Raw genomic sequence first — 18,152 nt, 5'->3', positions numbered from 1 at the left:
CAGATTAAAAACAATTGTCCGGGGGTCAGGCTACCTTCAAGTGTGATTGTTCACATATCATAAGCCTGTAGCACATGTGCAGCCTAATGCTGATAAATTCTATTATTTCTTAGAGAGGTTATTTTCCAGTTTACACCACCATATAGTGTTTGAATCAGCGTAGTTTTTAAATATACAACTGGTACGTTAACATTTATAACGTGAGACGCTAAAAAAACATGTAGAAACGCACAGATATATGAATTATTGCAGTTTATTTTTGAACAAGTTGCACCGAATGTCACTTCAGATCCAAAATGGCGACACATGTGAGGTCACGTATCAGCAGCCCAATCAGAACACCAGTGTGCTGAGAACCCCACGTGGGGGACACAATGCTGTGATTGGTCAGCGCTGCTAAACTCCTTCGGAGAACCCCATTGGTTGAGAGCAGGGCCCTCTCTCGGCAGTCGGGTCCTCGTGTCAGTGCACAGTCTGTGTGTGGTACAGGCGCGCGGCGGAGGAACTGGGTATACCCAACAGCAAGCTCGTGGTATATTTCACAACGGCCGACATTTTCAAAAAAAAAAAAAAAAAAAAAATCCCGTTAACTCGGCATTTAATAATCTTTGGACTTACCGAGAGAGTCGTGTACTACTACTACTGGATCTAATATTGTCTGAAGTTGTATGCGGTCAACAACTCGTCCCGATCGAGGGGTTTCCAGCGTCCGACCGGACGGACGGAGAGCCGCTCTCCGCCTCGGGATCACCGGGGTTTTAAAGGACTCTCAAGGGGCAAAGAAGAAGAAGTGTGTGAAAAATAGCAACGGCGACGGACATTTTCCGCCCTTATTACTCTGTGCTGAAGGATATTAAGATTTTTTTGTGTGGCTGGATACTATATTTTTTACCTGTGCAAGAGGAGAGAGGGGAGGAATCAGCCCAGACAAAGGTAAAAAGGGCGACATGAAGAGAGCCGCTAACAAGACGGGTGGTGGTGGTGGTGGTGGTGTGGCTTTATGGCAGCCGACTTTGAAAGCAGCAGCTCCTTGTTTTCTGATATATTTTTTTCCTGGACCACCAAAACAACAGCGTTGTGTGTGTTCTTGTTCCCCTTTTTTGTGTGGAAGACGAGTCGTTAGATTTACGAGAGAAACAAAAGCATCGCGTCGTTGAGGTGATCAAAAGTATCAACTTTGGGATTTATATTTTTTAATACATTGGATCAAACACATTTTGCTTGTTTTTTTCCCACCACCGTGCAATGCAAATCGAGGATTTAGATTGTTGACAGAAATAAATAAGAAAAAAAAATATGAATGCACATTTTGGATATTAAAATAAACATTTTTTTTTATTATCAGGGAGTAGATGATAAATCAGTCCGGTTAAGTTTAAAAAGCTTAATTTCTGTGTCGATACAGGCTACAACCAAGGTGCTACGGTCGCTTGCTGCGAAAGTGATTCAGCTCCTCAGCTGTGCCTCGTTTTCTGTTTGTGTAGGTACAAAGGGAGAGAGGCCGACGAGGTGATACATCCAGTGGCCGGGGGTCTTGAGAGTGCGCCTCGCAGCCGAGAACAAGGCTTTGTCCGCCGCCATCCTGCGCATACAGGGGAGGGGGTGGCGGTGATTTTATCGCACCTTTACTGGGATTACGGACAGAGAGGAGAGAAAACACATTGAATCCCCTTGTGTAAAGGACGCGACATGTATCCACAAGGCCGGCATCCGGTAAGTAGATGTCTTTGTCACTATTTGTGAAATGATGCAAATGCGCCGCCCTTCAAAGTAGCCTAATTAGCTCGTCAGTGTGGAGCTGCTGCTCCACACCTTACTATTTATGGTCTGCATCGGTGCTGCTGAGGAGCTTCACTCTGGCAGGAGAGAAACTGGAAGATCGTGTTTATTGGCGACAGGATCAGAGCTTTTTGGTTGAACTCAGGAAAGTAGATCATCACCTCCTGCTGTAATCTGACTTCATTTCTCTGTGCAGTGTGTTGCAGTCTCATTTTTTTTACACTGATAGAAGGTGTTTTTTGTGCTTCATAGTGGAAAAACCACAACTTTATGTATGGTTTCATCCCTCTCTCAACATCCTCTGACATTAACTTTGAGGAGGGATAACATGACCTGCTGCTGTCATTGCACATGTTGAACGTTTTTTTCCCGCCTGTCTGGGTTGAGGGGAAATGTATCTTCTAGTTTAAACCATTAGTCAACCAAAACAAAATTAATCAACAACTATTAAGTCATTTTTTAAATCACAAGTGTTACATATTTGGTAGTTATTTCCTCTCAAAAATGAAAATGTGCTTCTTTTCTTTGTCCTTTATGACAGGAAACTGAGTATTTGGGGTTTTTAATAGTCGGTTGAACAAAACAAGACATTTAAACATGTCATCTTGGGTTTTGATAAACGATCAAAAGGAAAGAAACGCAGCTTACTAGGAAGGAAGAGAGATGAGACTGTTATCTGGACTGTGATGGCGTTATTTACACCTGTGGTATCTCCAACATTGCACTTTTCAGGCACCTCACCAGCCAGGGCAGCCTGGCTTCAAGTTCACAGTAGCAGAGTCCTGTGACAGGATCAAAGACGAATTTCAGTTCCTGCAGGCCCAGTACCACAGGTAATGACCAGCCTATAGTGTAAACAGTCCTGGCTTCCTGGAAAGATCAGGAAGAGGAAGCTGCTTCTGTCTTGTTCCATTTTTGTAACTTCATGTACTGATGTTACACTCATAAATATATCTGTTCTGACTCTTGAACAAATCAAGAATGCAGTTTAATATATGTAACCTATCCAACTTGCCGTTCATTTTTTTTTCTCTTCTCCTCCTGAAGCCTTAAAGTGGAGTACGACAAACTGGCCAATGAGAAGACAGAGATGCAGCGTCACTACGTCATGGTAAGAGCAGCCATCGTAAAGCTGTGAATCTGATTTAATGCCGTATCCTCCCTTTAGCCTCAGGTGAACAGTCACAGGTGGTGCAGCCGCTGTGTTTTTGCAAAGGCCGTGTTAGCATTTGCCCCTGCTTGGTATTGTTGACTCACGCCTGTGTTTTCTGTTTTCATTGGATGAGAAGGTGCTGTGTGTGTGTGTGTGTGTGTGTGTGTGTGTGTGTGTGTGTGTGTGTGTGTGTGTGGGGAGGGGATGGTTGAAACTAGCAGGGGTCAAATGTCCAACTATTGATTGTGGGGTGTGACGACCCCCTTCTATGGCTCTGGGGTCTTCTTTATGACCCTCTACAACCCCTCCCGAACACACCCAACATGACCCACTGGGGGTTAATGACTGGTCTGCCGGCTTTGTGCCTGAATCACAGGGCTTCCTGTATTTTTTTTAAACTTCTTAACTCCCCTAAGGTGAACCATGGGGTCATTTAGACACTTTTGACCCACCCAGGGGTTTCTCAGATATGGGGAAAACAACCATAAAGATAATAGACTTCTTGTTGGAGTCAGTTTTTGTCAATGAAACAGTAAAATGAGAATATATGTGCAGCTTTTGATATCTGATCACAGGAAATGAATGCCAAATCTCACATAAGATAATCAAATGTAATCAAATAATCAATGTTCAGTGATATGAACTACACTACCATTACTATTTAATCAGTGAAACATGCTCTAAATCACTAATGTGAACAACAGACCTTTGTAAGACAAAGATATGATGTCATATCATCTAGTTTAAATCATTTTAAAATCAGAAATGCCAAACATTTGCTGGGTCTAGCCTCTAAAATGTAAAAATGTGTTGTGATGAGCATTTCTTTCCACTACTTTTGACACAATGGAGACAAAATAACTAATAGGTTAAATGAGAAAGATGTCAGCAGGTGAATCAGTGGGTAAAGCCCTAATATCATTACAATATAATTCAATCAAAGTGTGGCATTTTGCTTTGTTGTTGGGTGGACTTTTTATGAAAACTTGAGAGATGAGATGGGTGTTTAATTTTAAGAGTTGTGAAGAGGTTAAGTGTAAAACTGTTCCCGCAATTAAAAACACATTCCATTCAGTTCAGAGCTCCCTGAGTTTCAAAAACAGACAAAAAAGACACATGTGCCTCTGCAAAGACGACCCAACTCAAAGGTTCCTTCTAATAAAGTAAAAGCTGCATTGTGTGCATGGAAAAAGAACAATCTTTATCTGGCAAGTGTTGTAACTTAGACCTCTTTCTTAGTTTGTGTGTGCGTGCTTATCTTGTTTGTACATGAAAGGAATGACTTTAACCAAACGCAGCAGTACGTTTGTTAAATATTATTTTCTCTGCGAGGAACCAGAAGGTGGTGGGAGTAGCTATAATAAATGGAAGCTGTTTGCTATGTGTTTGATAAACAAGACAGACAAACTACTCGGCTTTAGTTTGTGTCTGTTGGTGGGCTAACATGGTTTTGGCAATCAGCAGCAGATAATGTTGTTTTCAGTGATAGTATTGGCGCTCTCCTGTGTTTTTGAAGCCACTGACAGTGTTTTCAGCTCAAAGACTGGCAGGGCCCAGCAGAAGTAAATGACAACAGTGGCCAATTGTCTGTCAGCTGTGGTTACACAAAGAACATGAAGTTGTCAACCTCTTAAGTTAATGTCTCTGTGCTTTAATAGCTCAACCCTAGTGCTGCAACAAGTATTCAACTTATTTGAGTGCTTTAAAAGACGAGTCAAACCGGTCAACATCTGTTTTTTTACAGCCTTGTTGCACCAAAAAAGCCTCTGATCCTCAGTAAAGAAAAGTGACTTAGGTTGTGGTTAGGAAAGAAAGACAATGTTGCTTAAAAAAACCAACTTGCATACTTGATGCAGTTATGTGAGTTACATAGAATGAGACGTTATTATGTAGGTTTAAGTCCGAGGTTTGTTTGGCCCATCCACCACCCCTCTCACTCATCCTAAATGGACCGTTATGCTCTTTTTATTACATAGTGCATAGTTGAAAATTATTTGAATCAATGTTTCTCAGGTAAATTTAATATGTATTAATGTATTCTCTCCTCTCTTCTTTTTTTCAGTACTATGAGATGTCCTATGGGCTCAACATTGAAATGCACAAACAGGTATGTAGCCATATCAGGGATGGTCTGTGTGCAGCCAAAACACTGTTGTTTTTTTTCCCCCCTCTAGTGACTGAGGAATATAAACACACATACCTGACCTTACTCTCTACCCTCATCCTTAAATGGCTTTAGGAGGCATACACGTACTGGCTTCCTGTAGTGAAAATGCTGACAGGCTAAACAACACAAAGGGCATGCTGCCTGATGGGGATGGCTTGATAAGATTAAAGTGAAGTATTTGGCAGGCTGTCTGAGAGGATGTGTTTTTGTGTGGTTTGTCCTTCCGAATGTGTGTGTGTTTGTGTGTTTGTGTGTGTATGCACATATGCCTGCACTATTCTGTGTCTGCCTCCCCAGTGCCAGCCGGGCTAAAAGCTCATTAGTTCAGCTGCCACCCAACACTGGGCATCATGCTGCAGTGGAAAGACTTCTACAGATGAATAGGGCAAAAATATCTGCAGTTTCCTCCGCAACACCCAAGGCGCCATTTCTGTAGTCTGGAGGCATGAAAGAAAGAGGGAGGGTAGATATGTTAAAATATCTTAGCTTTAGAAATGGTGACCGTGTTTCTCATGAGGCTTCATTGTTGCTTTGCTTCCAGTTGGAAGTTTTGGAAGCATGTTGGTTTGTGGAAACCATCCCTCAACCCAAATAGCTTGGTTAGCTTAAAACCTACAGAGAATTCACCCTGCTGAAGTGTCCCTGAGCAAGGCACAAAAGCCTCAGTAGCTTAATCTGTTCCAACATCAATTTTTAAGATGGAATGAAAATAGACCATTGATCCATATGTGGATTGAGCCCCATTTTTGTACTGATGTGACTCTTGAAAAGAACTCAAAAGGCTGTGTTTTTAAACAACTAACTTGATTAAAGAATATTTAACCATATCATACATTATAAATACAAATTAATTCAACCAATTTGAGCAATGACTGAGAAAATAAGGAATACAATGAATAAATAGCTACCGCCATTCCTAAATCACCCCAAGCACCGTTTTCTGCATTACATGTGGTGTAAAATAGGTTTCATATTGCCACGTCAGACAATATTTATGCCGGAAACAGATATGTCTTTGAAAATCCAAATCATATTTTAGTTACTTTTTGTGAGTGGATATAAATGTAACTTGATTGGGAATTGGCATTATGATATGGTCTTATCCGCAAATATCGTATTGTTGTCCCCAGAATCAACATATATTGTATTAGATTAGTCTTGTGATTTACACCCGTAGTGATAAAGCGTGTCCACAGGATGAGGAGTGTGTGTGCTGTGTGGCTGGTTAACTTTTAGTGCGGTTAGGATGAGACATCTGCTCAGGCAGACACCAGAAGTCCTAATTGCTCTATAAGAGTCAGATTACACCTGTAAACAATGCTGCAAAACAAATCTGTTTGGCGAAAGATCTGACCTGAGGCCTTTTAGTCAGCCGTGTGAAACCCACATTTTCTTTTCTATTAACAGACATTAGCATAATCTTTTATTCAGTTCACTTGAAAAGAGGAGAAAAGATTACTGTGATCTCGAGATGCCCCTCTTTTATCTTTCTACACTTACATTTCCATTTTCTCTGATTCTGCCTTGCCTTCTGTTTCCCTCAGTCACCTTTCGCCTCCTCAATTCTCCTTTTACCACCTCCTCCTCGTGCCCTTATGTCTTTTCATTGCTCCCCCTCCCATGTCTGCACCACCACCCCAACGATGTGATGTGAATGATGGCCCTTGTGTCATTAGCTGTGTGATATGATGTATGAGAGTGGGAGTCTGTCAGAGGGGGAGAAAAGAGAGAGGTGGGGCGGAGGCTTCATGGCCCTCAGATCCAGAAGGTTAATGGCATCAGTGGGAGGGAAGCCCAGTCGGAACAGCAGCACACTGCACAATTCATCAGGTGTAGACGTTACTTGTAGGTGTGTGTGTGTGTGCTAACTAGCTGATAGAGCACCCACATCCCCCCGTTCTTTGCGTTTTCTGTCAGGCACTTATCACCAACCAGGAGGTTGCAGGGTGGGGGTGGAGCTGGTTGTTGTGGGTGGATGCTGGTGGCCGTGGACAAAACAAAGGCGGGGGTATAGAGACAGGAAAGGAGTGAGAGGCTTCGGGGTAAATGGGTTAATCGACTGGTCCTCTCCTGTGCATCTCCTTTTGTTTATCAATAAGCCCGGTGGAGTCAACGGAGCACTCTGAATAATTCATGATTCCCGCCACCTCCCTTCCCCTCTCTCTCCCTTCTCCCCTCCCATGGTGAACGAGTGTTTGTGATGACATCAGCGAGAGGTAAACAGACAGCCCTTAGCGGTCCCTGTTATTGGTAGGAAGGGAGGGAGCGGAGGCTGGATTATTGGATGCACGCAGGCACATTACTTCGCTTGCGTTGAAGATTTATTGCAGTGTGAAAAAAAAGACGTGATAAACTCACTTTGTGTTGTTATCGCTACAAAGCTGGATTGAAAAACAGGCGAATGGTCACAAACACACACACATATATATCCGCATATAAATAAATACTCATATCCCTTACACGGTAACAGTGGTTGTGTCTTTACACACAAACACACTGTAATTGAAGTTCCAAAAGACACACAGTTTCCTGTACGCCACTGCTGAGCTGAATGCTTGCTAGTGAAGGGATCTGTGTGGTTGCCGGGGGGTAATTTGTTTTGACAGTGTCTCTTATGATGGCAAAGAGTGCAGGGTGGAGGTAATCACCCTCGCTTGCTGTCAATAAGTGATTTTAATTAGCGCAGCTCATTAGGCTGCCTCAGCAACATGCCCTGCTGACTTTGTGGTGTGGGTGTGGTGGGGGCTGCTTTGTTTTTCACTACCTCTGTTCTCATTTGTGGTCCATGTTTATCTCTCTCGTACGCCTGCCTGTAGCCTGATTTCAGTTCTCTGTTTCAGTAAATTGAAAGCAAAAGGAACATAAATAGAGTGATTAACCACCAACGCATCCTATACCATACTGTTATATTTATCTGCTTGCTTTTGTTGCACCTTTGGTAGCCATTTTGTGTCTTCATTTCCTCACTTGTTGAGTGAACGAGGGAAACAGAGAATAGCTTCATCAAGGAGAGTCATGTCCGTTTCCTGGATGGAGGAAGAGGGTTAAAGGAGGAGCAGAGGGGCGGGAGAAAAGAGAGCTTGTGCAAATGAATAATTTATACAGGATTCCTGGAATTGTTTGCCAAGGTGATGATGGCCGACCTGTCTCTAAGCCAAAACAAACTGACTACGAGAACACACACGGTCTCTCAGGGGAGCTTGACGAGGTTATTGGAGGCTGTGAGACATGCTTTATTTTGATAGCCAGGTTAGTAGGGCTGGTAGAACAGTGTTACACAATTAGTGTGTTGGTGTGTGTGTGTACTCTACCAGCTGATGATGGTTTTCTTTGTTAGTGTTGATGCATTTAAATGGAAGAAAATACATTGTGTGTGTCTGTACTCCTCAGCTGCATAATTCAAAATGAAATCTCTAAAAAAAGTACATTGTTTACATGTTGATTTGAAATCAGATGTAATCTGGTGGAAAATAGCTAATTTACATTTGCTCCCCTGCAGAAAAGGATGTCACTTCAGTTTTGTGTATATGAGCTCAAAATAGAATGACATGCAAAATATTCTTCATGCATTTGTAATGAACAAGATACCTCTAAGTGCCTCTTTCTTCCTCTGCTCTGGCTGAGAAGATAATTCCCAAACAGACCCCCTCCCCCCATCTTCCTCCACCACCACCATCATATGCCACTTGGTTTTCTCGCCAATTGAATCCTCGTCAGAGACTCTGCTCTCCACTTGGGGGCTAATGCCTGGAGCGACAAACAGCCAAATGGCTTTCAATGCACCATTGACAGAGGGATGCAATGGAGAGAGCCTCTCCAAGCTCTGGTGCTACTAGACAACCCTGAGTACCTGTAATTGTGGAGCTGCAGTGAAAAGCTTCTGCCGGCTCAAAGGCTTCTGTTTTCAGTGGCTTTAAGTGACAATAAACTCTTTCCAGTGCCTGTTTCTGCTACTAAAAGCACTGTGGAAAATAGAGCCTCCAAAGTAAAGCGGGAGTAATTTAAGAGTGCTGCGTGTCATTGGATGTGATGTGTTATGAGTATTTTTCTCCACCAAATGGCTGTGAAAAAGTCTTGTAAATAAGCCATGTGCCCATTTGCCCTCCCTAACATGTGTGAACTCTGTCTGAACAGAGTGGATGATTCAGTTTGAGAAGGAAAGGACAAGATGTGGCTGATAAAGGCGGCGATTACGGTAGATGCGTGAGTCATGCTTGCCCTCACATTCTTTGAAATTGTAGCTGAGATATAGCAGGTAAAAAATGTACGGCATTAATAATTGGGCCAGAAAAAGAAAAAGGGATGCAAAGGAAGTCTGTTCCATTGTTTTATTTCCTGGCTCCAAAGTAATATTTTGACTCTGGGGTAAATTTCAGAGGAAGCTCGGGGTTTCGGGAACATTTAACCTTAAAAACCCGTGAACACAGCTCAACATGATCTCTGCTCTCAATGCACCTGGTTCTCCAGCTCGCCTTTCAGAGTAAATTGCTGAGAGAAACCTTTTTTTTAAAAAAATGTATATACATCGCACTAAAACAAATCAACACAAAAGTGAAAAGTGCACCCGAATTCTATGAATGTTTTTGTTTTGGGTTTCCGGTGGTGGCTGTGGAGTGGTGATCTGCAATGAACAAATGGATGCCTTTCTTTGTGAATCGGTTTGTGGTGAGGGTTTGTAATGTTGTTGCTCTAATAGCCGAGTGTATCAGCATACCGCTGTTTCCTACAAGCCCCATGTTGCTCCCCTTGCAGCCATTTCCAGAGAAGTGGTGTGATACTGAAACACTCTAATCCTACTGTGTGTCATTGTATCCAGCCCCCGCTAATGATGATGGTTTATGAGTCTCCACAGAGCTCCCTCCCTCTCTTTCTCTTCCTCTCTCTCTGTGTCTCCCCCCCAGTGCAGCCCCCGCCCCACCTCCCCACTCCCAGTTATCCCTCATTAATTTCCCGTGCCGATCAGATCGACAGGCCGAAAATTCAATTTAATGACCTGCCTCTTTGCTGCGCCTAATATGATTTTACAGGCTGTTCTGGTCAGGGCCCCAGCCCAATTTACATAACGATCAGCCGTGCCAGATAGCGTTGCCCCAGCAACAGGAGAGGGGGAAGATGAGAGAGGGAGAGGAGGAAGGAGGGTAGGACACAGAGGAGAGTAGTGGAGATTAGCAGGGAGGGGTGTGAAGGAGTGTTTGGAGGAGGAGGGAGGCTGGATGGAGAGAGAAAGCACAGTGCGTCTGAGGTCAGACAGGAGGTTGTGAGATAATTCCTGACAGGCCAGCAAAGGTCTGCCCCCCCACCTCCTCTCTCCTTCTTTTTCTGTCTCCCCTCCTCCAAAATGAAAAAGAGTGACACAGAGAGCTGTGCAAAAGGCCACTGGCACCTCCTGTCCCCCTTTTCCACTTTCTGTCTCCTCCCTCCCGCTTTCACAGTCAAACAAGGTTAAAGGAGAAAATGAGTGGAATGCACCAGCGTATAAAACGGCGGGAAGGACCTCTTCACCCCCCCACCACCACACCTGCTGGGCCTCCACCCCTAATCTCTCAGAATCAATTAGTTCACCTCCCCCGGTTCAGTCAAACTACATTACCTTAGTGTCAAATCAGAGCGTTTCACTTCACCATTCATCACCCCCACCACTTCTCCTTTATTCTGCTTTTGTATTCTCTACTCTTCTCCTCCTCCTCCTCTCTCCATGAAAAGCACAGATTTTAAAAAAGGAAATGGGTTTGGGCAAAATGTCTTGGGACATTCGAGTGCGGTAGACGTGCAGCGTAGCATATCCATTTGTCCAAATGCAGCGCGGTAAAGTGCTCTATGTTTGTCGAGCCCTGCAGTATCATCTTACTCTCCCAGCTAATATTCTGTGGTCGATACTAGAGATGCCTCTGATAGATAGGAGCAGAGAGTTAACCTGTCTGCCTCCGCCTGCCCCACCCCCTCTCTATGGGCCATAATTATGAAGTATCGACCTCATTATAGTCTGTCCAGCCAGATGGTATTAGCATATTTCAGCCTCCTAATGAAATAAGGCCCAAGTCTAATGGAGGCAGGAGAGTAAATTTGTTCTAAGGCGGTCCCAATTTAGTTAAGAAATACAGGGCCTGTCCAGATGGACGCTGCAAACATTTACGTGCTTGCACAAATGCACACCCCTTTTGTTTTATAGGTTCAACTTCTTGATTCTAGTGTTGCCTGTAGCGTGCAGTGCATCATTCTAACACTTTCTCTCTCTTCTCCTACAGACTGAGATTGCCAAGCGTCTCAATGCAATTCTGGCTCAGATCATGCCGTTCTTGTCACAAGAGGTGAGTGCCACTTCAGCTCGCAGCATTAAAGAGTGAGAATAATTTCATACACCATGCACAGTAACTGTCCAGGAAATTGTGAGGCTGGCTATTGTGCAGAGACCCTAGGAAGAATTGGAATGACAAGGCATTTAATATACAACCCTGATTACTGATTTTGTGGGGTCCCAACTTAGTCGTTGAAATAAAGTATTGGTGATGTACGTTTCTGCAAACAAATGTGACATAACCATTTGTCACAAGCCCTTGGTGTCACTTTTTGATGCACTGGGTAGCACTTAGTTAGGCTTAGGAAAATATCTTGGTTTGGGATAAGATATGTTAGTTTGACTGTTAAATTTACATGGGACAAGAATTGTGGTCTCCTGAGTGAAAGTCTGGTGTCTGTTTGACATTTCCACGCCGACTTCCTCCTTCTGCGGACTTTTCATTGGGTTTGCAAATACGTACAATGCCAATATTTTTTTCCAGCAACTGCTCAGGGAATAGAGATTATAGAAAAATGACTTAAACCTTTCTTACTTAATAACTTTTATCATGAAAATAATTGAAGATTTTAGCAGCACACCCAATTGAATATTGCATTTCAATCATAACTTGACAAAAACAAAAATAACTATAATCTGTAAAACTAAACATGCAAGGAACTTTAAAATAAGCCTGTAAATGACCTTATCATGTAGGAAACTGAAATAGTCTGTCCCAACCTCCTGGCAACAGATTTCAGTTGAACTGTTTTTTATTGGTTTCTCACAGTAAGGCATGATGCAATTATCCTGACTGTTGCTTTAAGAAATTGGTCTACCTGGTGAAAACATAAATGGAAATAATGCCTCAGGGGTGAACAGAAACTGTTGTGCCAACTTTGCCCTTTTATTGGTTAATACATTCTTGATTAAATTCTTCACAGTGATTTATGGATCGTTGTTCTTAAAGATCATATTGTTCCTGCTATGTCTTTCATGGGACTGTTTTGATTTGAAGCAGGATTGTGGAGCATGTTTTCCCCCTTAGCAACAGATCCTGTTTGTAGATTTGTGTAGGGGAATCTCCAGTATAGGCCTGGATATAAGCTTTTTTTTTTTAAAAAGTCTGTTGTAATGAGTTGTTCTCCATCAAGAATCTAATCTTTGTGTTTCTGTGTCCTGCAGCATCAACAGCAGGTGGCTCAGGCTGTTGAACGAGCCAAGCAGGTGACGATGACAGAGCTGAATGCGATCATCGGGGTACGTGGACTTCCCAATCTGCCTCTGACTGTGTGTATACCCCCTTTTCTTACTTCATTTGACCCGAAGCCAGGGGCAAAACTGCACACGTAGATGAGGGCCGGCACTCCAGTACAGACATTTTGACTGTTCAAGCTTGCTACATTACACTTACAGGGTTTATTTCACCTTGATGCGCTTCAGCTGAAGTGTTGCATGTCAAGGATAACCTGGGAAAGGGTAATAGATTCAGGAGGAAAATAGGGGTGAAAAGGGAATAAAAGTAGCTTAGGGTATTAATCTGCAACCATTTTCTTCCTCCTGTCTTTGGCATTTGAACGTTCAGACTGAATACAAACTAGCAACACCCTGTCCTCTTCACTTGTGCAGACTTGCCCTGTCTTCGGTGGTTTATTATGTTTGTATTTATGTTCACAATGTTTGCAATGGTGCTGTCAATGCTGTGTTCGCCGCTGTAACTTCTGTGATTGTTGGTGAACCATGACCTGTCAGCACTCTGGGTGTAGTTCCTAACAGCAGCTGTCCTCCTCAGGCAGAGTCAGAGAGCATCAGATATACAGTCACACAGTCCAGGCTCAGATCAGATCACAGAGTTTCTCAGATTTCACTTCGGCTGCACTTTAATTTTTGATAAAAGCTTCCAGCCAACAGGCTTACCCTTACCTCTGACCCAGCAGCAGGAGGAATTACAGCAGGTCAGGTGGGGACAAACATTGTGATAGTAACAGAGATTACTGCAGAGTGGATGCAGCAGGCGCTGAACATTCGTAAGGTGTAGCGGGTGAAAGATTTAAGCTGCATTCATTCCGACTGAGGAGCTTTCACACACTGCTAACCCTCTAGTGACAACATTAGTAGCCTGAATTACTAACTGCTGTTCTTAGGGCTGCAAGTAATGATCATTTTCATTGATTAATCTGCCATTCATGTCATCAATCATTAAGTCTATAAATAGTCAGAAAATAAACAATAATGGCAATCAAAGTTTCCTAAAGCCCCAGGTGTCGTCTTTAAATTGCTTGTTTTGTCCCACCAGCAGTCCAACAATTCAGTTTACTGTCATATAAGAGAATTATATCCCATCTAAGAAACTCAAATCAAAATAGCTGGCAATTAAATGCATATCAATCAACGATTAATTGATCCACAGGATCACTGCAGTTGTTTTGTATTTGTGATTTGTTGGCGTATTAGTGAAAAAAAATAGTGTATAGCTCATTTTTAAAGTAATATTCTTGAATATTTTCATTTTAATAAATGTCTGTTAAATCACTCTTTATCCAGATGTACTGTTTTTTTCTGGTCACTGTTTGCGTTGAGTAAATGGTGATGGGGTTGACTGCAGACAATGAAAAAGTCTTAAAAAGTGAGAGCAAATACCGCTGATCACCACAGCTGCCGCCCAAGAGTACAAATTTTGCTGCCAAATTGTCACTTTTACAACTTAGCTTAACCGTACCTGTTAAAAATCCTGGATATCTTCTAACTCCGAGACAGTTGTGAATGTTATTTCCCATTTGGCTGCTTGTAATTATGTTTTGAACAATAATGACGCAAACAGCACTATGTCTGCCCAGGTATTACTATTCCTCAGTAGGTTTTTAGGATCTTTTAGATTTAAACTTGTAATTTACCCTAACCCTATTAAAAGTAAATTCATGTTTCATTCAGTTGAGAGCATGTGTACCAATCTTAGCTTTCAATAGAGGTATTGAGCGCACTTCAGAGACCTGCCAGTAATCTTTTGAATGTAGCCACAATCCTAAACGTACAAAAAAAATCCACTCTGGCCAAATGTAATTTTTAGTGATTTGGTTTTACATCTGCTGTTATTATAAACTATCATCCTAGCTGCTTTTGAATAGCCAGCTTCTACGCAGATGGATAACTGACCCTTTTGATTAGCCCTCTGTAGTTGGAGGTCAGTCAGCGGTTAGCTGGTCCCGCTGGTTGGGGGTCAAGTCTAATGAGAGGCAGATATCGAAATTCAATTAAGGTAAATGAGTCAGGAGCACAACCCCCAGTTTTCTAGGTAATTACTTCCTGTTTCCTTTTCTTTAAAAAAAACTGACCCTGCCTTCAGTAAGGGTGGGCAGGGCCACACACACACACACGCAGAGGAAAACAGACTTTAATTATAGGAGCGAAGACATGGCAGGTGATCAATCTCCATGTCCCTGCAGTGTGAGGGAGGCGGTGCTGCTGTGGCGTTCTTGTCATTAAAGTCTCTGTGATGTTCAGACAGTGTCAGACTCTGGCAGCTCCCTAAAACAATATAAAAATGTTATATTATTTTTTTTTTGTAAAGTTTCTTTTGAAATGTCAAACCGCATTGTACAAACTATATATATGTTTATCGTGATCAAAATCAGAATATCGGAATAGAAGATGTGAATTAGAGACTTCTACGACATAATATTGCTGTTTTACCTAAGGCTGAAGTCAATCAACAGAAAATGAATCGCCCACTATTTGGATTATCAATAGAATCTTGACATTTATAGCGCAAAAAAAATACCAGATTCAGCTGCTTGAAGAGAAGAATTCGCTGCTTTTCTCTTTGCTCAATTAAATATCTTAGAGTTTAAGCTGATGGTCGATAAAGTGAGCAGTATAAAGGAGTCACCTTGACTCGGCATTCATCAACATTCTTCACAATTTTCTGATCTTTAATAGACTTGAAGGAGTGATTGATTGAAATTTACTATTATATTATCAGTTGTTTCAGCCCTAATTCTTAACAGACGGTTGACTCCACAGCTAACAGCAAGGTCACAACGCGTGCTGTGATAAAAGCTAACCAGCAACTTTCAGTATCCGGTCAATCTGCTCCTGCTACAAATGGGCTTTACTGTCTTTGTTGTGAATTTGCTCTTAAAAGGAGCGACAACAACGATACCAGCCCTTTCTTAAAAGTTAGAGATTTTTAACTTGAAACAACCGGAGGGGTTCTTAAAAAGTCTGAGCACTCTAAAATCTGACAGTGAGAGCTGCCCTTTTTCTTCAGTCAACTGCATACATGCTCATTTCATTGGGAAGGACTGATAAAGACATGGGCACTGACAGAATGGAACACTTGCAGGAAGTATAAAGACTTTCCAAAATAAACTAGTAGTTAATATGTAATATGGTGCTTTCTGTATAACTTATTGTTTCCACTGTACTAAATTAAAACAACCATGAGTTACCTACAACTCCAGCAGGCTGAACTGTGTTAATGTAACTAGAAAACTGAGACAAAGGTACAAACTAGTCTCGTCTGTCCTACAATATGTTTTACATAAATTTCTGCCCCGAGGCGACACATGATTAAGTTTGATTTGACAAGTGTCAGAGGTGCTGTCTCATTTCCATGATGTCAACGTGGGATGAGATTGTCCTTTTGATATAATGGTTAACAAGTCAGTAACAGGTGCTCTGCTGCTCATCACCAACCCTTATCCAAATGCTGCGGTGCACGATGTAAAGTTTCACAGTGCCTGGTTCTGTGTCTGCTCACACTCATCTCCTCTATTTGCATGTTTTATTTCCATGTGCATATTTACTTTATCAGACAAGGTTGTATTTCCATCTGGTTTGAGTGAGCAGGCTTTTTATAAAGTAAAAGTGTCCACTCTGACACACATTGTCACTTATTAGCTTCTACATGTTTGTTCATGTCAGAGGTTTTGTCATGTTTCAGGATGCTGGTACATAGAGGTGTTGTATATTTACTCTTAGGTAGCTGACCATTTTTCTTAATATTATTTCAAAGATATTAGCCTGAAATTGAGCTTTGTGATAATGGTGTTTTCAATTAGTTTCATTAGAGTTGATACAGTAATTTAATTTTGATAATCCATTGTTCAAATGGGATCATTTGGGGTTTTTTTTTTTAAGTGGGGTTGCATGAGGTACGTCTCCACAGTCAGTGTATTACCTACAGTAGATGCCAGTCGACACACCCTCAGTTTGGAGAAGAAGGCAGGAGTACTGACACAACATATTTTAGACACCTAAAAAATCAATATGTTTAAATGTATGGTGTATTTCAATCTCACCAAATTACCTTGCCTTCAGACAGCCCTGTTTGAGTTGTGGTGGAGAACTGAAACTGTTATCTATGCTCTCTTTAGAGCCACCAGACTCCATTGACAAGAACAGTAATTTTACCTCGCAGAACACACAAGTTGCTGTTCTAGTGCTGCCTCAATCGGTTAGTGTGTTTGTTTTATTGTGTGACTAGTATGAATCCCTTCAACCCTTTAAAACATCAAAGTGGCAAAAAAAAAAACATGCAGGCAGCTGTAGAGCAGCAACTCCAATAATCTGCAAGGTAAAATTCCTGTTTTTGTCAATGGAGTCTGGTGACTTTGATGAGAACATAGAACAGCTTCAGTTCATTTTTGGAAAAGGCTGTCCAATGACAAGGTAGTGATGAAAATATGAACAAAAATAGTTTTTTACTTTTTTGTTAGGTTGAGGCTAAAAGACGTTTTGCTGCTGCTCCCATCCACAACACTATGTTGCTTAGGTTTTGTGTTGGTACCTTGGTGCCTTCCTCTCCAAACTGGCGTTGTGCTGACCACCATCTTTTGTAGGTAATACACTGCCTTTATAGAAGTACTTCGAGCAACCGAACTTCATTAAATCAGAATTATCCCTTAAGGTTTTTATTTTTTTTTAACAAAAATGCCCCCAAAAATCTCTTCTTTTAACCTTTTTAAATGTGATTTTTTTTTCTTAATTTTCATTTGTAGTAAACTGAATATTTGGATGTTTTGGTCTGTTGATTGGACAAAACAATACATTTGAAGACGTCACCTTGCACTCTGGAAAGTTTTCATTGTCCTCTTCAGTTTTCTTGCTTGTTTTATTTCTGGCTGAATCTCTCCTCTTCCTCTCTCCTTTGACTCAACAGCAGCAGCCGCCTCATAGTGTCTACCCAGCCTTCATGGTCAGTGTTCAGATTACCAGACACACAGAAACAACCTGTATTTATCAAGTGTTTTGAGTTGCTTGCTGGCAGTCTTACGTGTGTCTTTGTGAAGAGGAGCTGATGCCCCTTTGGAGACAAAGCATGATTTGAGTGTGTTTGGATATTTTTGGCATCCCGTCCTTTTCTTTCCTCGCTCAGGTGTTGTAGATTTTGATGGCACTCTATTTCTAACTTCAAAAAAACGTTCCCTGAGTCTCAATCCTTCCTTTCCAATACTGATCTCACTCAGGTCTGTTTTGAGCGTGAGATATAGTCTAATCTTTGTCGCGACAACTGAAGAAAATATGATGAGCCGCAGAAGCTGTTGTAAAGCACAGGATAAGTAGGTAATGTGGCGATCATTGCCAGACTTATTAAGCCAGTCTGCCAGCTGGTTTGTGCTGGTGCTTCTGTTGATGCTTGTTCCACCTGACAGTACTGTTCTGCAGGGAGCCAGCTTCGCCTAGTTAACTTTAATTGCCTGTTTCCTGTGGAAGTTGCCTGAGCGGCGGCGGCATTTACACATAATGAAAAAAGATAAGTGTGAAAGGAAGCCAGCTCT

General features: G+C 42.0%; 1 protein-coding gene across 1 annotated transcript in view; it reads left to right on the top strand.

The window, feature by feature from the left end:
- Positions 1-483: 483 nt before the first annotated feature.
- The window catches only part of tle3b (TLE family member 3, transcriptional corepressor b), a 34,222-nt gene continuing 16,553 nt past the window's right edge, over positions 484-18,152 (top strand). The window contains 8 exon segments of the mRNA XM_059347044.1: positions 484-933; positions 1,485-1,713; positions 2,512-2,612; positions 2,827-2,890; positions 4,995-5,039; positions 11,345-11,407; positions 12,559-12,663; positions 17,534-17,569. Of these exon segments, the coding sequence (XP_059203027.1) occupies positions 1,690-1,713; positions 2,512-2,612; positions 2,827-2,890; positions 4,995-5,039; positions 11,345-11,407; positions 12,559-12,663; positions 17,534-17,569 (438 nt within the window). The 5' untranslated portion in view covers positions 484-933; positions 1,485-1,689.

Source organism: Centropristis striata, chromosome 2, assembly GCF_030273125.1.
Source record: "Centropristis striata isolate RG_2023a ecotype Rhode Island chromosome 2, C.striata_1.0, whole genome shotgun sequence".
In the NCBI taxonomy this organism is placed as follows: Eukaryota; Metazoa; Chordata; class Actinopteri; order Perciformes; family Serranidae; genus Centropristis; species Centropristis striata.
The sequence above is the reverse complement of the archived record's forward strand: the minus strand, read 5'-3'. Positions and strand labels throughout refer to the sequence as shown.